Consider the following 22,834-nt stretch of genomic DNA (forward strand, 5'->3'; position numbering starts at 1 on the left):
TACCAGTAAACATATCATTACAAAATGTAGTAAGAGCCATAAAATATGAAATACAGGATGCCCTGCAAGAAAATGGAGATTTTTTTCACCTTTCTTCCATTTGCTGTTCTAGCCCACACTGCAGTGAATCCTTTGCCAATCATTCCCACTTCATCTTTTTCATTATGGTCCTGAGATAGAACATTCTCTCTAAGTTGGAGTGAGGGAAGGCAGTTTCACCTGCATCCGTGGCCCAGGCCTGGTCTCCCTGAACAAACCGTACCTGAAGGGTTTTATCTAATAATGGCCCTGATGTTTACACAAGTCTAGACTGTTAGCTTCCAGAGGGAAGGCTGCTGAGAGCTGACTCTGCATAGGCTGGGGATGCCTCCCGAGTGTGCAGTTTGACACTGGCTTTTGACTTTGGCCCTCTCTCCACATCGCGTGAGCCGAGCCAGGCTGGGGGCTTAGGACCCGCTTGTGGGGCCCGCCAGGGAACTCGCGGGTCCAGACCCCTAGACACTCCTGATACACACTCGCAGGCAGATTCCGAGCCCGTGCAGTGTCTGCCCCGGGACAAGCTCACCGGTCGCCAACCTTTCACCTCTTCGGGGGATGGCCCGGGCTGGGACCCCCTCCCCTCAGCTCCCCTGCGGGCGCGGCGCAGCCCGGGCGGCTCCCGGAGCGGGGCGGGGCTGGCGGCAGGAGGCCCCTCCCCGGGGGCGGTCCGGGCGCCGGGCGGGGGGCCGGCAGGGCTGGGGGCGGGGCGGACGGGCAGGCGCGGGGGTGTCCCTCCCTCCCTCGCTCTCCCCGGTAAAGTCTCGCGGTGCTGCCGGGCTCAGCCCCGTCTCCTCCTCTTGCTCCCTCGGCCGGGCGGCGGTGACTGTGCACCGACGTCGGCGCGGGCTGCACCGCCGCGTCCGCCCGCCGCCAGCATGGCCACCACCACCACCTGCACCCGCTTCACCGACGACTACCAGCTTTTCGAGGAGCTTGGCAAGTACGCCCGCCCGCCCCGGCCCCGACCCTGCCCCCGCCGCCCGGGCGCTATGCGGTTCCTCGCCCCGCCCCCCGGCCCTGCACCGGCCGCTGCAGCGCCCCCTCGGCCCGCCCCACCCCCAGCCTTTCCCGCCCGCAGCCTGCAGGGCCCCCTTCGCCCTACCTCCCTGCCCCGCAACCTCCTCTGCGCCCTGCAGCAGCCTCCCGGGCTGCTGCACCCCTCGCTGCTGCGAGGACTGCAGCCCCCTGACCGCTCCAGGGCGCCCTCCAGCCCCGCCCCTCCTGCACCTTTCAGGCGCCCCCATCCCAGACCCGCCTCCTCGCCGCCCACTCCCCACCCTGCTCAGGAGGTCATTCAGCACCCGTCTCAGGTCCCACACATCTGGCACTCAGGACTCTCCTGGGCCCTGCAGCTCCAACCCCGCTGCGGTGCCCGGGTGTGGGGGAATGTTTGGTGCCGGGCCCCGCCCCCCGCTAGTGCCGCTTCCAGGATCCCAGCCCCGCTGCTGGGCAGTGCTGCAGCACCCCTCTGTCCCCTCCCCCCATCCCTGCAGTGGTCCCGGGAGCCGCGCGCCGCAGCCGCAGCAACCCACTCCCCTCCGCACTGAGCTGGCCGCCGCTGCAGCTCCGGCACCCCTCCACCCCCAACCAACCCGCGGCGCCAAGCCCGGCCACTGCAGCCCCCACCCTGCCAGACCCCCTGGATGTTTCCAGAGCTGGGGAGTGCAGGCTCCCATTTGCGGGACTTGGGAGGGGGGGCGCGTAAAGGAAAAAATCATGGGGAAGGGGAGCTACTGATGTATGAGACCCACAGCGGGATCCTCTCTTTGCCTGCTGTCAGTTGAGCCGGGATGGATGCAGTGGGGTGAAACCAGTTGTGGGGGATTTGAGCCTCACTTTCCTCACCTTTTCTCATGGTTGAGTGAGGTATCTCTCTCGGAATTATACCCTCTTTCTAACCTCACCTTCCCCTGTCCTCAACTATTCCTGCTGAGAGAAGAACAGGGTCTCTGCTCCCTTCTTCTGGTTCTCTTGGTGGGGACGCAGGGCTGTCTGTGAGATGCAGCAGGTGTGTGTTTTCAAGCATTGCCCACCAGCTCCTGATGCACAGCCTGAAGTTGGGGCTGTTGCTTTGCCCAGTGACTGGATGTGGGGGTGGGAGTGGGGTGGTTCTCCACCCACATCTGTTCAATGTCGTGCAGTGGCCACATCCTCCTGCCTCACATTGGATGGTCATGGTCACTATGCTGGTGGGTGTGTGTGATTTTGACTAAAGATCTGGTGATGGGAGCATAGCTGTCCTCAGACCTGAAGTGTGTCTGTGTCACTCTGCTCTGTTCCATGTCCCAGTTCTTTCCCCCTTTTCCCTCCAGGGGTGCTTTCTCTGTGGTCCGCAGGTGTGTGAAGAAAACCTCCACGCAGGAGTATGCAGCAAAAATCATCAATACCAAGAAGTTGTCTGCTCGTGGTGAGTGTTCCCCAACTTGACCTCTTCCTGGGGTGCCTCCAAGCATTTTGGCTTTTTTCTGAAAATGCTCCAGGAGTTGGGGCTTGTGCATTTTAGCACTTGGAAAAGAGTGGGAATTTCAGGGTGGATAGATTTTGAAGCCAGGCAAGGAGTTGCATGGGGATCCGTTAGTGCTCATGAGAAATGTAGGTAGCTACAGGGAGGACTGGTCCCTGAAGGCTCAAGGGAGTTTAGTTTTTAGGGAGTGAGAGAGATGGGGAGTGGTGGGTGGAATGGAATAGAGAGCTCTTAATTGTGGCCTTTGAAGTCTGTGTTGGTGGCAGTGGTAGGGACTCCAGGCCTGTCCTAGTCCCTGTTTCCCAGTGGTGACTTAAGATGAAAATTCAGTAAGTGAACAGTAAGCTCAACAAATCCAGCTCCCCCTGCCCACCAGGCAGCAGAACAGACTCCCAGGGGAAGAAAATCTGTAAACATCAGGGGAGGCTGCTACTGGCGAGGGTTTCTCAGGAACAAATACTGCCAGATGAACTTGATTGCTTTTTTGATCAAATTACAAAGTTGGTGGTACAGCAGCAGATGCAGTCTGTCCTGGGTAGAGGGTGATGATGCCTTATGGTCTGGAAATCTCAATGACCTGGTCTGGATGGGAGCAGCGTTACCTTGGGGTCTGAGGACTATGAAGGCTGGGGCCTTGGAGCCTGACTTATGAGATCCTCTGGAGTACCTGAGGCTGGGAGGGTCAGGCCCTGTCTTTCACACCTCGAACCTACCCTCCCTGAACCTTGTATTGGGTGCTTGCCAAATTTGCCTCATCTGATAGGTAGAGACCCAGCAATGTGTGAAGTGCTCTGTGAACAGGTCTGGTGAGTACAGAGGTATGTGGATGGGTCAGCTCATCCAGGGCTGCAGGGTACAGCAGGGTCACAAAGGTTATGAGACTCAGAGAGGAATTAAGGCTGGATGATAGGATGCCATGAATGTATTAGGAGCCAGGACAGATGCCCTGGGGAAAAGATGAGGACTCTGGCTAGTAATGACCTGGTTGTCTCTAAGAGATGTAATAGATGTCCCCACGCATCAGAGAAGCTATAGAATTCCACAGAGATGACTTTGGACTTCTGCTGTGTTGACAGTTGTTCTGGGACCTGTTTGGCAGCCCGAGTCTGCCTCCTGGCTGGGAGGGCCTCTCTCCACCCCCCCACCCCAGCAGGGCTGTCTTGCTGTCTCCCTCCCTGCCCCCCACCCCCACCCCCGCCCGATCTCTTGCTGTTTCTCTACATTGGCTATAAAGTTGACTTATGTGTTTCCTTTCTCTCTGGATACCTTGAGTCTGCTCAGCAGTGGTTGCCATAGAGATATGTGGGCAGTCAGATGCCCTCCTTCCCTGGGGTGGGGGGAACAGTGGTGGGCCAAGCTCTCTGACAGACATCCAGTGGCCAAGGATACAGGGTAGAGGCAGGGATGGTGGTCTGAGAGCGGATACCACCCCATGCACACAGTGTAGCCCTGCTGCGTCAGAAATGGGGCTGGTGTCTGCTGTCTCCAGTTGGTGATGCAGTGTCTTGCTTTCTGCATCTCATCAGTGTTCTCTGACCCAGGGGTGAGGGACGGAGAGACCACTGGGAGCCGAACTCTGGGATGTGATCTGTGGCAGCTTTGTAACAGCCTGCCCTGGGCTGTCAGTTTCTACTTCTTGCCTTGCCTACCTGACCTGTGTGATCGTGTCCTTTTCCCATCCTCACCTCTTCTCAGCTTTGTCCCATCTTTTCCGACTGATTTTTTCCCTGCCTAAACTGGATGGGGTTTTGATTTCTCTTTGATTTTTTTTTCCCTCAAGAAGAGGATTCTCGTGTAAGAGCATATGCTCAGACATCAACTCCTCCTCTTTTGAGATGGTTATGCCAAGCCCAGGGCACTGTTACGTGGCTTGTGTGCCAGGTTAACATTGGGACAGGGGCCTGGTCCTGATAGGCACAGATGCCAACAGGAGGGGTCAGGGATATGTAAGAACTGGTACCGTTTGGAGATGGGAGAGTGGGAGGGTGTTGCCTTGGAGATGGAGGAGACAAGCTGGGGGCTGTGCTGTGGGTGTGGGCGTGGGCGGTGTCGGCTCTTGGGGAGCTGGGCCGGGGTGCCCACTAGACTGGTGCCCGTGGGGTTAGGGAGTGAAGGCCATGGCTTTCCTGTAGCCTCTCAGTTTACACTGTATATTTTATAAAGGTGCAGTAGCTGGGGCTCGGTTTCACTCGTCACTGTCTGTCTGTCTAGGGCTCCACAGGTGTTGGATTTCTGTGTCTGGGAATGTGGTGGGCCCACCAGAGTCATCCATGAGGGTCTGAAGGGACTTGCTGGGCTTGCTGAGTATGCCTGCCTGTTCTGCTTGTTTGTGATTCTCTGAAAACTGAAACGAAAGAAAGAGGTTATCAAGCTGCTTCTCCTTGGCATCCATACTGAGGTGGCCCAAGAGACACCAGAAAGATCAGCTGGTCTTCTGGGGCATTGGATCTGGGTGGGAATCCTTCTGCTCTGTTACTTCTTGTCATTGTGGCTTCAGAGGCGGACGTTGGTGGCTGTGTTATAAGGTAGGGGGTTCATTTAGCTGTGCGTTGAGCACCGTCTTTGTCTGCTGGGCTATCTGCATAAAGTCACTGAGAGTCACATACCTTCACTCCATTTGCTTTTGTACAGTGATAGGTGTGGAGTTGGGCTCTTAACGGAGCCCATGGTTCCAAGCTTAGCTCTGTGCTAGGCTGAAGGAGGCATTTAAAATAGGCTTGGATGCAGGAGCTAGTGGGCCAGGTGATGGCAATGATAAGTCGTTATTTTAAGATTTAAGAGCACCCCCCACAAGGAGCCTGAGCCCTTATGTCTTTTTTTATTTTTAAATCTTCATATTCCCTTCTTATCTTTATTCATATGCATATAGATTTTCACCTCATGGAGCATAACATTTTATATCCTGTTCTCTTACATCCAAAGCATTTCCCCATATTGCTGCAGTTGAAGGGCAAATAAATGGTCCTTTTCTTTCTTCTACATAGTTTAGGATTTATCCTTGAAACAGCATCATTAGAGACCTCTATATATGGACCACTAATCTGGATTCCAATTGATTATATTACAGTGGATATTTGGCCTTACTAAGAAGTGCTACCAGAAACAATATTATGAAATCTGTTATAGCACTTGCTATGTTTATTTATTTATTTAATCTGTGACCCCATGTGAAGAAATTTCTATTGAAGCTAAATGTAAGCAAAAGCTTTCCTCTTTTGGAGGACCTGGGAGATAAGGGTAGGGACCACATCTGTTTCTTTACTCATGTGTGGACAGGGCCCAGCGAAGTGACTGATCCATACCAAGCCTATATATGCTGAATAAATGGATTAAGAGGACTGTGTAACTAGTCGTGACTGCCTTTTGGCTTTGGCTCTCAGGAAACTCAGAGCTAAGTTGCTGGAACCTGTGTGCCCTGGTGCTGGCTTTGGTTCCTGTTTTCTGACCTGCAGAGCCAGGCTGTAGTCCTGACACAGCCGGCGGAGAGGACAGATGAGGCTAAAGGCCTGTATGCCTGCAGCATACAGCAGGTGGGAGATGGAGGAAGACTGTGTAGCTTATAATTCCTCCTTCCCTGTCATTAATGGCCTTATAGGGCAATGTTGGGACTTCCTCTGAGCAGCAAATTGCAGTTTTAGTGTACATAGGATCACCTTGAGTACTGGATGAAAATACAGGTTTCTGAGCTCTATCCACAGAGCTTCTGCTCCAGGAGGTCTGGAGTGGGGATGCAGAGTTTTTAACAAGTGCGCTAGTGAATTTCATGCAGGTGGTCCCTTAGCCACACTTTTAGAAATGCCATCTAAAATCAGCAGCACCAGCAGTTGCTCTTGTCATGCTCTCAGAGATTTACCAGACACACCTTGGCTCAGCCTTCTCCAGGTGGTGTCTCTGCCAGCATGTGGCCATCTGTACACACGGGCTGTTCTGTGACTAGGGGCCTCTTTCTGAGCCCCCACACTGGGGTGTCAGTCTTTGTCCAAGGCTGTGACTAGCTGAGTGGCTGGGGTTGTGGCATGTTGGCCACCAGAAGGGCAAAGGCTGTCTCCCTTTCTGGATCCAGCTGGCCCTGGGGGCTGAAATAGGATCCCCCTGGGTGGTGCCAGCTGTAAGGCCCCACCCCCTTAGTGTTGGCCTGACTAGCCCCCATGACATTTGTGTCCCTTCTGGTATCTCTGAGTGAGACTTTCCTGTTAAGGATCTGGGTGAAGTGAGGGGAGGAAGAGAGGGGAGTGTGAGGCAGCAATGACGGAGGGGAGAAGGGAGAGAAATCTGTGCAACACTGAAATACTGGGATTCTGGGACTTGAACAAGCATTTAAGGAGATTGTATGCAAAACTGTACTTTCCTCCTGAGGATAAAACAGGCCGGTTTCTCTTGGTAGAAGCGTGGGTATCCTGTATATAAGTGACGGAGCTCCTCCGATTCTTCGTTCCTGAGTGGATGAGGAAGCAGCTGGGTGGTCCCCTCTCTGTGCCAGGCTGGTTTCTTCATACAGTCATGCCGTGAGCCATGTGACTTGGCAGCAGTGGCCTCTCACCCTGCCCGCTCACCCACCTTCCCAGAGTGACTTTGGGTGCTGGCTCATGGGGTGGGAATGGAGGTTAGAAGGTGGCCCCATCCTGTAGGAGAGGCCTCTGCTTTCTTCCTGCTGCATGTACTGGTCCCTTATCGGAATCTGTGCTCCAGGCTTCAAGGCTGTGCTGAAACCCTAGAGTGGCTGACCCCATTCTCTGCTGAGGCTGGAGTCAGGGAAGGAGAAGAGTGGGCATGATGGGCACCTGCCCCCATCTCTGTGCTTGCTCTGGACAGCTTTGGGGGCCTAATCCCATGGGTGCTAAAAGGATGGTGACAGGAAGAGATGGGCACTTTGCAGCTCTTGTGTGCTTCCAGCCAAGGCTCTTGTCATCTGCCCACAGCCAGACAGATCTGCCTGAGAGCCAGTGGGGAAACCAAGGCACAGAAGCTTGGATGGTTGGTTTTGAGCCATACGAGGATGGCATTGCCAGTGCTCAGACCCTAGCCTTCTCAAGTGGGGTAGTCCTTCCCCCTTGGCCCCTCCCTTTGACACACAGACTGTGGATATTTTGTTCCTGTGATGACTGATTCCTCAGCCCACCCCTCTTCATCTAGGCCCAGAACTCTAAGCCCTGGAGAGCAGATATCTCCTGCTGGCTTCACTCTCCTCAGTACCCACCTCTCTGGGTACCAGCCCCTCTGGTGGGGCTGTTGCCAGCCAGGCCCCATCACCATCTCCACTTCCTGGGCCCTATCAGCAGCAGTTTCCCATCTGTTCCCCTCTTTTCTCATCCTCCTCTTCCCCCCATTCCCCAAATTGCTGCTGCCCTGGGAGGAGCTATTTTTAGGGGCTGTTTTACTTGGGACTGGTTACCATGAAGGAAATGTCACCAAAACAGTGGGCAAAGCCTACGGGCACCCAGAGCCCTGCCAGGGGCACAGAGAGTCAGCGCCTGCCCCTGCTCTGTCCCTGAGGGCATCCAGAGTGCCCAATGGCAGAGCCTTGCCTTCCTGGGGCTTGCTGATGACTCCATGGGGGTTTCCTCCATCCAAGCTGGTTAGGGAGACTCCTGCTGTGGGCACTTTCTGGCCCCTCTCTGCTGTCCCTCCTTCGTTAGGGCTTATCTTGTCTTAAGAGCCAAAGCCAAAGTGGGGCTCAGGCCTTTGTGTTGCCTGGTTAACACTGCTCAAGTTAGGGCTGAAGAGAAGGGCTGGATGCCAGGGTAAGGCCCAGAGGCCTGGGGTTTCACGTAAGCATGTTTCCAGCCCAAGCCCACTATATGCACAGCCCTCATCTGGTCCTGGTGTGTTGGTGTAAAGGAATTAGAAGCCATGACCCCCACTCTTACATGGTGGATGAAATTTGCTCTTAATTGGAGACTCTTTACACCTTTAGAGTGAGATTCAGAGAGAGAGGGATGTGGCATTGCAGTGTCAGGGTGAGGTCAGAGGTACTGTGGTCTCCATGGTCAGTACCCAAGACCAGGGGCTGTTTATAAGCAGCTGGGAAATGTGGATCATGACACCAAATTGCTATGGTGCCCTTGTTTCTACTCCTCCAAGTGATTCCCCCAGGAGGTCAGTCGGAGGCCTCTGCAGCTTGGAAAGGAGGAGGAGGGCAGCCAGTAGGGCAACAAGAGGAAATACCACAAATGAAGCATCTGAAATTGATGGGGCTGTAGGAAGCTTATCACAGTCCATGTTGGAGCCACAGACATAGACCTTTGAAATACCCTTTGAAAAGTCACAAGTGTCTTAGAGATTGGAACTTGGGGAAGGTTCTCTTAGCCAGAGTAGGGCTCTGTGTCCTTTCCCACTTACAAAGGGTTGTATATTTAGGTGGCAGCCCGATCTTATTTGAAGCTAGTGCTGGCATTTGTGGTTTAAAGAAATGCCACTAAATCAGCAGTCATGGCCCTCCCTGGCTCCTGCCCCTGTGGAGCAAGACAAGTGCATTTGGAGTGGGCTTCTGTCCTGACATCCTAGGGGAGAGGTGGTTCCAGAGCGCTGCCTCCCCTTTGCTGTATAATGTCTCTTCACTGTCTGCTGCTTCCTCTCTTCTGGCTCCCTTGGCACATCTGGTCACTCCCTGCTGTCCTTCTTGCAAAGGGCACTTGGCCACCGTGGCACCCTGAACCAAGTTTTGGAGTGCTTGGGCAGAAAGCAAGAGAGGCAAGGCCTCCAGGGGCCTGGCTCTAACCTAGGTGGCCTGTTGGGAAAAGCTCGAAGCAGGTCCCTGATAATAGCCACTTCTGCTTTCTGCTCCTCTTGCTACCTCTGCTCTTAAGGGGGAAAACCTTGCAGAGAGCTGTGGTTGGAGTTGGGCTGAAGGCCGGCAGGGGTGGGTCTCTCCATGGCTGAAGTGCACAAGCAGGCAGGAAGTGGCCCTGTGCAAAAGCGGGAAGTGGCTGTTGTCAAACAGGAAGGGGGGGCTGGGCTGTGGGAGGGGGTGGAGACAAGCCCAGTCGAAAGGTGGGTGGGAAGAGGGTCAACTTTGGAAGATCTGAGCTACTCCCTAGGAATAGTGAGCTCGGTGGTCATTGGAAGGAAGGGTATCTCAAGAGAGAAGGGCACCTTTGTGACAGGAGCCCTGGCTGGTGTGTTACCACCTTGGAGTGCTGAGCTGGTGCCTAGACCTACCACCATGGACCAAGCCGGCTCAGTGGCCTCCTGGGGCTGGGGATGCTGCGCTTGAGCTGAGACAGCCCTTGCAATTGGGAAAGATGCTTCGCAGGCCATACTCATTCCTGAATCACCACTGCTGCTCAGGTGGAGCACTCTGCTTTTTCTCAGACTTGGACTAGCCTGGAGAGGACTACAGGACAGGGATTGTGGGGGAAAGGGACAGGAGACAACAGCTGGAGAGGCTGAGTGTTGGCCTGCTCTGCATGGTGAAAGGAGGCAGGAAGAGTCTGGTAGGAAACCACACGGCTCGTTGAGCAGAGCTTTTGGATGGCAGGATGCCACAGCCAGCAGGGCTGAGGCCGAGGGAGAGGAGGTGTCCCACAGGCAGCCGTGCTCCTGGGCCATCCTCTCTGAGGAGTTCCCTGTTGCTAACCTTTCCTTGCATGCTGTAGACATGGTGGGCCCTCCCGAAACGTGAGGAACACCTCCGCCCCAGGAAGGCTGCCTTGGAGCCATGTCATAAGGCTCAGTCTGTGTCGTGGGCCTAGTGGCTGCCCAGGCTGAGTGGCAGTGGGTCGGGCTCCCTCGGTGTCTCTGGTGATAGCTATGGCTGCAAGCCCAGCTGGGGTCCTTGTCTGTCTTATCACTGTCTTATCTCCCTGTGTGCTGGGCACTGTGCTGAACATTCCCCCAGCTCCCTCATTGAATCCACAGATTCCACTGCCTCTGTTTTAGAAGTGAGGGAACTCTTTCCCAAAATATGTGCCTGGCTCACTCTCTCACCTCCTTCGGGTCCTAATCAAATGTCATCTCCTTCTTGAGACTTTCCCCGACCACTCTATTTGAGGTACATTGGCCTCCTTCCCTGCATTATTTTTCTGAATTGCACTTACCGTGACACTTAATGTGCCATCCCGTTCTACCGTCTGTCCCTCCCCCCACCCAGCCCCACGAGAACAGGGCATGGATTTCAGTCTTGTTTTGTTCACTGCCATATCCCCAGCATTTACAGCAGTGCTAGTCACATAGTAGGCCTCATTAAATATTTTTTGAATGAGTGAGTGAGGCTCAGATGGCTTTAATAACGTGACTGACATGACAGCACTTAGACTCAACCCGAGGCTGTCTGACTCCAAGGCTGATGTGTCAGTGGCTGGACTACAAGCTGAGGATCAGAATGAGGACCAAGGTGCTCCCAGTGGTTTAAAGAAGACATGGGCCTTGCCCAGAATATGGGGCTCAGCTCCTTGGGATTTGGGACAAGCTAAGTGGCTAACAAAGACCCCTCTGGACCCTGGGCAGCTCCTTCAAGGAGCAGGAAGCATGAATCTGCGTCTCTCCTCTCCCAGTTCTGAGTCACTGGTAAAGCCAGCACACCCTTATTTTTAGTGCTATTGCTGCTGGGGGACTGTAACTATTAGCCAGTAAGAGACTTAAGGGAGGAGATAAACATTAATCTTCTGGGCCTTCCCCTCAGCTGCCACCTCCACATTGCAAGATGCTCTTCTCCTGCACCTGCCTGGGCAGCTAAGCCCAAGAGTTGTGGGTTGGAAGGTGGTGAGGTGAGTGGTCAGAGAGAGGGAAGTTTTGGGGGCCTGGGAGGAAGGTGGAGCCCTCACATGCTCCTGGCCAGATCTGGAAGAAGCACACTTCCTTGCCACAAAAAAGACAGGGATAACACTGTGTCCTCAACTGCACTGGGACTGAGGGGTCCCAGGCAATGTGAGAGTGGGATTACCGGAGGTTCTCCTAGCTGCATCGTATTCAGTGGTAATGCCCCACCTAGGCACAGGAAGGCAGGTCTGGCCCAAATCTTTGGGCAACTGGGATGGATCAGCTGGGCAGCAGGAGCTAATCTGTGCCTGTCCCCTCCTCTTCCCACAAAGCAGAGCTGTTGCTAGAGAGAAAGTTTAGGACAAAGCTAGGGGTGGTTGGTGAAACAATAAATATTAATTCCTTCTAGTCTGTAATCCCTACATTATCTCTGACTGCCTGCCTTATCCCAGGCCTGCCTTTGAATCCCATTTCTGTCCATTTCCTGCTGTAGGACCTTGGACAATTTATTTAACTTCTCTGGGCCCCAGGTTCATCATCTGTGAAACGGGGACAATTGTAGCACCTGGTAGGATAGTTATGAGGGTTGTGGGGAGCTTCCTAGTGGCTCTTTGCTGTTTAGGAATAGGTGGGGTGGACAGAAGCCCCTACCAAAAGAAGCAGTAATTGCCGGGCAGGTGTGGATGTAAAGGCACCTGCCTGGCCTGGAGAAGTTGGGGTGATGAGATTATGCCCCCCAAAGCCTGTAGTCTTTACTTGATGCTCTCAGTTTTCTTTATCCTGTGGAGACAGCACAGTGATGGAAAAAGGGCTGTAGATTCAGACCACCTGTATCCACTGCCTAGCTATGTGACCTTGGGTGAGTTACTTTAATTTTTTAAGTCTCCATTTCTTCATTTGTAATGTAATGGAGCTAATCAGATCCCCTACACTACAAGGTTTCTGCTCCTGCCTGGCATATAGTAAATGCTTAGTAAGTAACACTTACCACTGCTACTGTTGATGTTACTGACAACCCCTGAATAAGCCCCTGTTAAGGACGGACTCGAGGAGTTGCCACCAGAAAGGTCCCACCCTTTGAAGAGCTTGTAAGCAAAAGGTAATGGAGATAATATATGGTGTGAGAATTATAAGTGCAGTGGAATATCAGAGGTGGCTCTAGGAGAAGTCAGTCTACTGAGGACCAGGGGAGGCTATGGAGGAGGCAGGGTTCCAGCAAGTAGAGATAAGGAGGCAGGGTGGGGAGGGCTTCTAGGCCACCTTGCTTTGAGTAGTAGCAATGGCTCTTTCTACTACCCGGAGCTCTGCCTTCCTGTGGAAGGAATTAACTAGTACAGCTCGCTTGGATTCCAGCCATTTCATCAAAGCCCAGTAACCCCAGAGCCTGTGTGCCGATAGGTCAAGAGCTTACCACAGTGTGTAGCCAAGAGAATCCTGGGGAGAAGCAGGGTCTCTATAAAATGGGCACCATAACATGGAGTTGTTGTAAGGATGAATTGAAAGCTCTGTCTGCCTGGTGTAAAAAGCTCTCAGGGCAATGTTAGCTGTAATTTTTTTTCAAATCATCATCGTCATCTTCATCATCATCTTTATTGTCAGCACAATTGTGTTTCAGGGTTGCTCTGAAGAATGAGAGAATACAGTCAAAACTCGTAGCACAGTGCCAGGTCACATAGTAAGTGCTCAGAACACTTAACGATTGGTAGTGTTTCTAACAAGAAAAAGATTCTGGGCACCTGGTCATTGAAATCCCTGCTATAGTGGGAAGAGTTAGTTGAAGCCCTGGCTTGAAATCCTGGCTTTGCCACTCGCCGCTTTCCTGAGGCAGCTCCTCCTGTGGAAAAGGTGGTCATAGGATCTGTGTCCAGGACTGCTGTGACTTTCTGGCAATTGATTGCTGATGAATTCAGCAAATTGTAAAAACTGTGTAAGAGTTGGTGTCGAAGAATTGAAGAAATATGAATAGTAAGGTGGCTACAAATAGAATGGATTGTTGATGGCTTTTGTTTTTTCTCTTCGGCTTTTAGATCACCAGAAACTAGAGCGTGAGGCCCGGATATGCCGACTTTTAAAACATCCAAACATTGGTAAGCACCCTTGCTTAGGGTATTTTGGGGTGTTTTGTAGAAGATGGAAGGAACAGAGATCTGCTGCTTTTGAGTATGGAACCACTTCTGTCCCTGGGCCTTCCTCTGGTATAACTGTTTGTCCAGGTGGGATAGCAGCCATGTCTTGCTCAGAATTCTGGGGCATTCTGGTTTAGAGACCTGAGTGTCTCCATCCCTGTGGTACCATTTCAGGGCAGGGTGAGGTAGTGGAACAGGTTCCAGACTTCCTCTCTCTTCCTTCTCCTGTCTTTGGGCTGAGACCCAGGATCCTCAGTGTGTGAGGCTCTGAGCTAGTAGCCTGCCAGCACCCCTCACCAGGGGCCTTCCATGGCCATCATAAAAGGGTCTGGATTTTGTTTTTGGGCTTGAAAGAGTTCTGTCCCCGTTGCGGTGTCACGGCCACTTGGGGGGTTTCCATGGTGCCCCCCCTTTGTATTCCCCAGAGCCAGGAAAGCAAGCTGTCCACCCGCCTGGCTTCTCTAGGGAAGGGACGGCAGGAGCCACTCGGATGAAGGAGAAAAAATTAGAAGGATTTCTCGCTGCTCCCACCCTGACTTGGGGGACAAGAGCACATTGTTCGTGGTTCTAAAGCCTGAGGAGGTTTGCCTGCCACAACCCACTCTGGCTCAGTTTTACATTGTTCAGCTGAAATAGTCTTTGCCAGAAGCATTGGCTCTGATTTGGTGCTTCTCACAGAGGGGACAGAAATTGGGCTGGCTGCACTGTCTGAGCAGAAACCCAGTCTTGACTTGAGGCAAAGCAGGGAGCATCTCCTAGGTTTTCTCTGAAAGCCCTGAGCCATCACAAAGAACAACACGTGTTCTGTGCTCCTCGGGCATGGCCTAAATATTGGGGCTCCCACAGTGCCCCGCAGGCTGCCCGCTCTGCTCTGGTAGCAACCGGAGCCATGAGGTAACTTGCTGAAGCTTGATGCTTCTTCCAGAGCTACCCAGCCTCCAGCTTCCCAGATCTCAGCTAGAATACCCAGTGTGAGCTCTTACTAGGGAGAGCCGAGGTCATACTCCAGCCCAAGGGGAGAGGAGCAGCTCTGAGGTAACCAGAACCCCAACCATGCAGGGCTTTACAGATTGCAATCAGCATTCTTGGATTACACCTGGAGCAGATTGGCATAGCCAGTGCTCAGCTCTGCCTGGCGCAGTGTGTTCCACAGAGCCAATGCCTCTCAGCTGATGGGTCCCTGAGCTGGGAACTCCTGGAGCTGCTGGGCGAGCTCTCAAGTTAGACCCTCTCTCGAAAACAGCACAGTGGGGGTCAATGTGTTGCCTTGGGAAGGAGCAACGATGAGAGGAACACTTAGAACAGCAGTCACAAATTTAGGGGTGTTTTGTTTGGCCAGCTCAGTGATCTAAAAATGATTTTTTTATTTGCTGTATTTAAAAACAAAATTTCACAGTTTGAAAAAAAAATCCTGTTTCCCGGTCTTTCAAATCAGAAGCCTTGGCTTGGCTGAGGCTGCATCCACGCGCAGCCAGAATCAGCGGGACCTGGGCAGTGGCTGCCCCCTTGGCCCCACTAGCCTCTGTCCTTGCCACTCCCTGCACCTCACATTTGCACTGCCTACCTGGTCCCTGTAGGCTTTGTGAGCTTGTGACCTCTGACCTAGAAGTTCCAGAACAGGAAGAAAAAGCATGTGGGTAACTGAAGCCATCCCAAAACGCACAGAAGTGTTTTGGTGCTTCAGTCCCCGGTCTCAGGGTCTGAGGACAGCAACTTCCATTCTCTATATTTCTTGTGACCAGCTCATAGAGCAATGATAAACAGTCCTCACGCTGGGGGAGACCAGGGAGTCGGGGAAACGAAGCAGGAGGCAGAGCCGCATCAGCGTCACCTGGGATCGGGGCCGGCCGACCACAAAAAGGTTGGAGTAGAATGAAGACAACTGAGAAATGACCAGGAAGGGCAAAAATGGGATTCTAGCTGTAAGAAGTCCTAGCCTTCTTTTTATGTATTTTTAGAAATTAAATACTTAACTTTGCCCTCTAGACTCAAACTTTCGTGGTTTCCTTTCACCACCTGCTCCCAGCTTAGAATTAAAGCAGATGGAGGGACTGTCCACGCCAGCCATCTGCTCTGTCAGGAAGGCAGCAAGACCCAGGAAAGGCCAGGCAAGGCACACTTACTTTGTCAGCGTCTGATTGCCTCGAGCTGTGCTTCACTTCCAGGACTGCTCCCGGGCCCTGAGGAATGTTGGTCTGAGGCCTTCTGCTGGGGTCAGGAGCAGGGAGAGGGAAGGGTGAGTCAGGCCTGTGTCCTGGGAGAGCTGGCTGGCCAGGCTTCCTGGCTTCTGCTGGGTGAACCAGGGCTCCTGGAGCCGCAGTGGAGCTGTGGTCCAGGAGGTGGGGGTTGCCATGGATCCTGACCTGGCTGGTGGCAGGAGATGAGGCAGTTTTGTGCCCCTAACTCACACTTCCCTCCTCTCTCCACTGCTTCATCCTTCAGAGCTGTGGCCCTTTCGGCCTCCTTAACTCCATCCTATAGGGATACAACTTGACCTTTGGCAGAGTGAACCCTAATGTAAACTGTGGTGTCTGGGTGAGTGATGTGTCAGTGTAAGTTTCGATTCAACAAAGGTGCTGGTCTGGTGGGGTTGTTGATAGTGGGGAAGGCTGTGGGCATGTAGGGGCAGGTGGTAGGTGGATGCTCTCTGTACTTTCTACTCAGTTTTGCTGTGAAACCAAAACTATTTTAAAAAATAAAGTTTCTTAATTGAAAAAAAAAAAAACGCCTGTTGGTTATGAGGTATGCTGCAGAACCTGCAACAACCTTGGGAGAGTGGCCAGAGGTGTGGAGTGGAGAGGAGCTGGCAGTAGTGCCAGCCGTCTAAAGGCTGAATGGAGCATATTCTACCTGTGATCTGCTTGCTCCCTGCTCTGAATTCCTCTGATGAATAGACTGTCTTCCTTCATGCTGAGCTGCCCCAGCAGTTTCAGTCACAGTCTAGTATTGTGGTTTAGAGGAGCACTTATCAAACTTTTATGTGCTTATGAATCACTAGGGCTCAGAGTAAACTCAGATTCTGATTTAGTGGGTCTGGGATGGACCTGAGCTTCCTCATGCTTGTTGTCTCCAGGTGATACTCGTGCTGCTGGTCTGTGGGCCATACGTGGAGAAGCACAGGTCTGTGGCTGTGGTGCTGTGTCCTCTAGGTTTAAATCTGGGATTTTCTAGTAGTTGTAACTTCCAGCAAATTATTTAGCTCACCTGCACCTCTGATTTTTCATTTGTATCTCTTCATGGAGTTGTTGTGAGTGGGTTCAGTGAGCAAAAGCGGCCTGGGGAAAACATGGAAATGATAAAAGTGGAGATTCCAGCACCTGGAAAGAATCTCTCCTAGATCCTCAACCCAAACTCAGTTCACACGGCAGGCTGCCATTTACCCTGGATCCAGTGCCCATTCAGTAAGTGTGGCTACTAGTAACAGTAAATGTAGCAGAACAGTAAGTATTTACTGTTGCTTAAGCACACAGTAAGTGTAGCAAAAAACAGTTGCAAAGACAAAGAAGGAAATTTTGAATGGTGACTAAGCAGCTTCTAAATCTCTGCCTGGGGGGAGTCCTGCCCTCCTCCTGGGGAGCAGCCTGGGTTCCCTACCAGCCCATGGGATGTAGCCACAACATTTGGGTTGTGACGTTGTTAGTCCTTGAAGGTATGAAACCTTAAGTAAAAGTATTCGGGTGTTTTGGCTGTTCTTCCTTCCACACTTATTAAAGAACAATAATTAGGTTTATCGCTCAAATGCAGTAAATGCTTTGTAGTCGTTTTCCTGGATCTTCCTGTGTATAGACCATGTCAGTCTGTCCTGGCCTTCATGCCCTCTCATTACTGTGGAATGGGTGTCAGTCTGTTTTATTCCACGCATCCATAGCATCCTTTACTTTTGCTTCACAGCACTCAACACACTAGTGCTTAGCTACAAGTTTGTGTAAGTGCTGGTTTAAAGCCTGTCTTCCACCTTCACCTGGAAGCTCCATGGTAGCAAGACCAGGTTTCTCTTCCTCACAGCCATATCCATGGCATGTACCACCACACCCTGCTTCAGGGAGGACGCCTAATGGACATTGTGCAACAAATCAGAATGGCCAGGGCCAGTGGGGACAGATTGGACTTTGTGGTTTAGAAGATGGAGAAAGTGACTTCCTAGCAGGCAATTCTGAAATATCAGGGATCTTGATGCCAGTTTGTTTTGGGTTCACGTCTCAGTTCTGCCACTTAATATGGCACTGGGTGAGTCTCTTTTGGAGCCTCAGTTTTCTCTCCTGTCAGATGGGGGTGACAGAAGTACCTCCCCCACAGTTAATGCGAGGGTCCAATAAAAATAACATGTGTAATTCACTTGGCACTGTGTCTCCCACCTAGAGCAGCTCAGCTGAGGGTTAGATGTCGTAATTTGGATTGTTATTATCAAGATCTGGCAGGGAGGCACTTTGAGTGGCAGAGTAAAGTTTCTCCTCTTTGTTAGTTCTTTTAATTTTCTTCACAAATGAAAAAAAAAAAAGATAGCATGTTGTTCAGGTAAGGAGCCTTCCACACCTGTCCCTCCTTGTCTTTGTGGCGCCTTGCTCTGGGGCACACATCAAAGCCACTCTCTGGGCTGGGTGGCCCAGGAGGATTAGTCTTCCTTCGCTGCCCTACTCTTCTGATTGCCCTCCCTGGCTTCCCCCACCCGTGCTCTGTGTGTGGCCTTCCTGGAGAAGGGCAAGTGTCGATGACTCTGTGTCTGGGCATAGGCATGGGTGCCTGTACTTCTTGCCCTGTTCTCAGCCTGCTGTGCTGGGCTGGGAGGAGAGAGATGGGGGTGGTGGGGAGGCAAGGCCAGGTGGCAGGACTCACCCAGGAGTGGTCGTTAGCATCGTGCCTGCTGTCCTGTTGATTCACCACTTCCACCTTGCTGCTGCTGTCATCTCCCTGCTGAAACCTTTAGCTTCTGGGACAGCTGATTTCCAGGGGATTTATTTGTATTATACACTTTAAAGCTTTTTAATAGCAAATTTTTAATTAAATAGAAAGTCCTTTTGGAAGCGAGGGAGCTGCAGCTGCAGCAGGACTCAGCAGGCAGAACTGACTTAGACTGGAGAGGCACAGGTGAGGGGCGAGGGTGGCAGGGCTGTGGAGGAGCTCACCTGAGCATGCCTGGGTCAGTTGGGGGCCAGGAGGCAGGGGTCTGCTTGTAGCTCCTTCTGTCATCTGTAGGCCTAGAGAAGTGTGAGCTTGTTTGCCCAAGTACAGGACAGAACACTTTGAGGAGAATGGATTTTCAAAGTACCACCTGCCTTTGATCCCGTCTGCAGTTGGAAAATTGCAGAAATCCTGAGTTTGGAGTGGAATTTAGGGGTTGAGTAACCAGATCAGATGATGGAAGGTAGGTCATATGAAGGGTAAACAGTCATTGGGCCCTGGTTCTAGCTGGGCAAGCCCTAGCCCTCCTTTATCAAGTGAGGAGAACCATGAGGCTGTAGTTGTAGCTAAGTGCCCTTAGTGTATTTTCTGGCTTTGGTGGAGAAAAGATGTAGGGAAACACCTCAGCCCTGACGAAACGCTCTGACCCTGCAAATGGAAGGTGTTGTTCAGGGTGACTGGCAGCCTGGGCCGGGCAAGGAGGAGAAATGGTGATTTCTTTAAATCCAAGAACTTCACTGATTATCAGGCTGTGCCCAGAGTACTCCTGAAACTGCTAAAGATTGGAGCAAAGGTCAAACAGAGTTGGCCCTTTGGGACACAAGTTCCCTATCCAGTGAGTTCAGGTGAGTGAAGGGACAAAAACAGCCGGGACAGGCAGCCAAAGCTTTGAGTTGTGTTTGCATCAGATGATGCCCAGGGGTTGGCATTTAACCCAGAGGTGGCTTTGTGGGCAAAAGCTTGAAGAGGAGATCTCAGAAGACGTTAGGTTGGGTTTTTGCCCAAACGCTCTAGAAGCAGGAAGGGGGAAGGGATTCTGCTTGCCAGCCTCTTCTTGCAGTTGGTGAGTGGCCCTGGACTACTCTGTGCAGTGGCCTACCAGGCCCTTCCCTGGTGCCGTCACAGGCCCATTCATGAGTGGTCTCTCTCATGGGCTCCATTGCATTGTTGCCTGGGTGTGTGGGCTACTCCACATTTCTGATAGGAAGGTGTGGTGTAGACCAGTCTTTGGAGTCAGAAAGAGCTGGGTCCACTGCATCTTTGACCTGCATATCCCTGAGCCTCCAGCGTCCTCGTCTGTGGAATGGGAGTAATGCTCATGTCAGGGCAATTGTCAGGAATAATAAACTCCTTGAAGGCAGGCACTGTATTCTTCCTAAATCCCATTGTCTAGCACACAGTAGGCACTCAACAAATGTTTGTAGAATAAGTAATGTATGCAAAGAGCCTAACACAAGGCCTGGCACCTAGTCAGCACTAAACAGTGGTTACTGTTGTCATTGCCTCAGTCTGCGTGTTGCCTCCCATGCTCTCTGGCCATTATCCTCACACCACATGCCTTCCTGCTGGGCTGTGCCTTTTCTGTTTCTTCCGCTCCGCGTAATTCTGCTGTTCCCATTCGCTGCTCTGAAGGAGCTCCCAGGCTCTCCCATCCTGTCATTCTCTGTCCCCCTGTGGTCAGCCTCACTAGGTGCTTCTTGCTCTGTGTGACACCGCCTCGCTCCATATCCCAGGACCACCTTGTGTGGGACCAGCCCCTCTGGGGAAGGTTCCTACTTTTCTCCATCTTGTCTTACCCCTTAGCCATGAAGCTTCTATCTCTTGCCTAGGTCTGAGGCAGCGACCAGAGCCCGGGACCTGGTGTCTGGTTGTCTCTCTGCCCCGTGGCGGCGTAACCTTGGGTTGGGGATGCTGGGCACATTGCTCACTGCCGCTCCTTCCGGGGAGAGCCCAGGGCAGCTGGCAGGATGGGGCAGGGGTGGGGTTGCTGAGGAGGAGCGAAGTTGTTTCCAAGTTTTCTCTCTGTTAATCTCTGTCCCGTCTCCTCTCTTACAGTGCGCCTCCATGACAGTATTTCTGAAGAAGGGTTTCACTACCTCGTGTTTGACCTGTAAGTGCCACTTTCTGAGGGAGCGAGGGCCTTTCCCTCCAGCTGGCTCAAGATGAAAGCTTGGACAAAGGCCTAAACTGGGTCTTCGGCCTCTGCTGAGGGTCCCTCTGCTTTGCCTGAGGGAAAGGATTTGATTTTGAACTTCCTCTGGTAATGGGCAGCTTGCTGAGGGGATCTTCCTGCTCACTCAGCATCTGCCCAGGGCTCCACGCCCCCAGGATGGCATTGCGCTCATATTTCTGTTTAGCAGCACACCTCGTGCACATGCTTTTTTCTTGGTTCTCATTGTGTTGTCTGTTGTGGAGAAATAGAATACAGCTCTTTGTATGACTTTAAACATTCTGGGAAACTGAAGGTAGCTTTTCTCCATCATACACTGGGCTCTCATTGGTCTCTCCTCCACTTTCATCGTAGTTTAATATCTTAAAAGTGGCTCTTCACCTCAAAATGCCTCTCCAGCATTTTCAGGGTTGGGTCTCTGTGTCCTTGGTCTCATTATTCTTCAGCTTTAGTTGTAGGCCTGTCCTTCTAGGGCAGCTGCATCCCAGTATTCAGACTGGTCTCAGATAAAGATACGGCTTTCTGAATAGGTCTAGAATTTTCTCTTAGGTCCTTATATGTTCCTCTTTGCCTCCGTATTAGTTCATATGTAGGTTATAGAAACAGAAGTGGCAGGATGAAGGGAAGGCCCATGTCAAGCCCAGGGAGAAAGCCCCCTGTCATCAAAAGGTTGACTGTGTTCTGGGCTCACAGATGAAATGCATGTAGAGTTGGGATTTCTTTAAAAGCTGTTCTACAGTGTGACTTGTTCCCTGTTGGCAGGCTTACTTCCTCCAACCCTCTTCCTCTGTTGGTTGTAGTGTTACCGGTGGGGAGCTGTTTGAAGACATTGTGGCCAGAGAATACTACAGTGAAGCTGATGCCAGGTGAGACAAAGGCCCTGTAGTTCAAGCTTGAGTCTTGGCCACCTTAGGGGGCCAGGCATTGTGCCTATTTGAATAGTCTTTGAGGAAGATCAGAAGAGCCCTTGTCTGGACAAAGATTTTTAAAGCTGAACCCCAGTTGTGTTTTGTGGGTGATGTTAGAAGTTAAAAATTCAGCACTCCCAGATCAGTGTTTTACAAAGCTTTTACAAGTCTCCTTTACCCTCTCACCCCAGAAATACCTTTTCTTTGCACTACTTTGTGTTCACAAGCCTTCCCAAGGGCCCTCCCTCCCCCTGCTTCTTTCTTTTGACAAACCCTACTGTGTACAAGGTATCCTGGGGATAAACACAGTTTGTGTCCTGAAGGAGTGTAAAGGTCTGCGTTAGTAATCCAACCAGGAGAGTCCTCAGATTTCAGCCTAGATCACCTTGCCTCTTGACTACCATGAGCAGCCCCAACGTGGAGCTCCACGGGCCCGGAGGATCATTCCTTGGCCACACCCCTCAGCCCTTCAGTGGAGGCTCTGGTAGTACTGCTCCCAAACTACAGCTGCTGGGTGCTTGTTTGGCCTGCCTTTCCTGCCTCTGCGCCTCCCTCAGCCCCATGTTTTCTGAGGGTGATGTCCTTACAGCCTGGTTTTGATTGTCCTGCCTGCAGCTTATCTGGCATGTGTCAGCCCTGGCTGCCTCTGGAGTGTGGGGGAGCAGAGCTTCCTCACAGATTTCCCAACCCTGAGAGGCTAATATTTGCTGATCAACTTCAGATGCTTCGGCCTCAGGAAAAATTCTCAAGTGGGGAGATGAATTCCAGTGCCAGCAGGGGGAGGACCAAGCTCTGGGGCGGGAGGCATGATGGCTCAGGGATCCTGGCTGGGGGGAGGGGAGGTGACGGTACCAGTGGGCTGGCCTGGCTCTGCTGGGACACTTCGCACTTTTGCCATTTTTGGCCAGAAGGCTCTCCCTGCTAGCCTGGCTCTGTTCTAATTATACATTTCTGTGGAGACTCGCCCCTTCAGCTCAGTCTTAAAGTCTCTTTGGCCCACTCTTGGGCTATGTCCTGTAGGGAGGCCAGGGCCTCAGCCTCCAAGAGCCTGGTAAGACCCCTCGACTCTTAGGGAAGCCCCAGAATAAGATTTTAGAGGTAAGTCCAGGTCACCAGCCCAGCACCCCTGTCCACTCCCAGACGTGCTCTACACACCTCCGTAATACCCGCTGGCTGGGGCTCCATTCTCTAGGCCTGGGTTCCTCAGTGTCAGCATTACTGACATTTGGGGCCAGATAATTCTTTGTGGAGAGGGCCCCCCCATGCACTGTAGAGTTTTAGATGCATTCCTGGCCTCTACCCACTGATACCAGTACCACCCCTCTCAGTTTACCAACCAGAAATGCTCGCAGGCATTGCCAGGTGTCCCCTGGAGGCAAAATTGTCCCCCAGTCTTCACTGCTGCTCTAGACTACTGATGCTCCCTGCCAGGAGTTTGACTGCAAGTATGGCAGGATGGTTTGGAAGGTGGACAGCCTGATTCAAGAATCAGCAGCTGAATGTCACTGGGTAGTTTGCCCTCTTCTGTGTA

The 22,834-nt window shown here is 52.3% G+C and overlaps 1 protein-coding gene across 19 annotated transcripts in view; it reads left to right on the forward strand.

Annotated features, from left to right (window-relative positions):
- Nucleotides 1-776: 776 nt before the first annotated feature.
- Nucleotides 777-22,834, forward strand: part of CAMK2G (calcium/calmodulin dependent protein kinase II gamma) — a 51,162-nt gene continuing 29,104 nt past the window's right edge. For 7 of the 19 annotated variants that reach the window (XM_037013303.2, XM_037013308.2, XM_037013305.2 and 4 more), the window contains exons 1-5: nt 782-979; nt 2,352-2,446; nt 13,228-13,287; nt 20,281-20,335; nt 21,196-21,261. In XM_037013303.2, the coding sequence (XP_036869198.2) occupies nt 915-979; nt 2,352-2,446; nt 13,228-13,287; nt 20,281-20,335; nt 21,196-21,261 (341 nt within the window). In that variant the 5' untranslated portion in view covers nt 782-914. Of the gene's footprint in view, nt 980-2,351; nt 2,447-13,227; nt 13,288-20,280; nt 20,336-21,195; nt 21,262-22,834 lie in introns of all 19 variants that reach the window. The other 12 variants (XM_037013299.2, XM_037013297.2, XM_037013302.2 and 9 more) reach the window with 5 other exon arrangements.

This window comes from Manis javanica, chromosome 7 (genome assembly GCF_040802235.1).
Source record: "Manis javanica isolate MJ-LG chromosome 7, MJ_LKY, whole genome shotgun sequence".
NCBI classification, from domain to species: domain Eukaryota; kingdom Metazoa; phylum Chordata; class Mammalia; order Pholidota; family Manidae; genus Manis; species Manis javanica.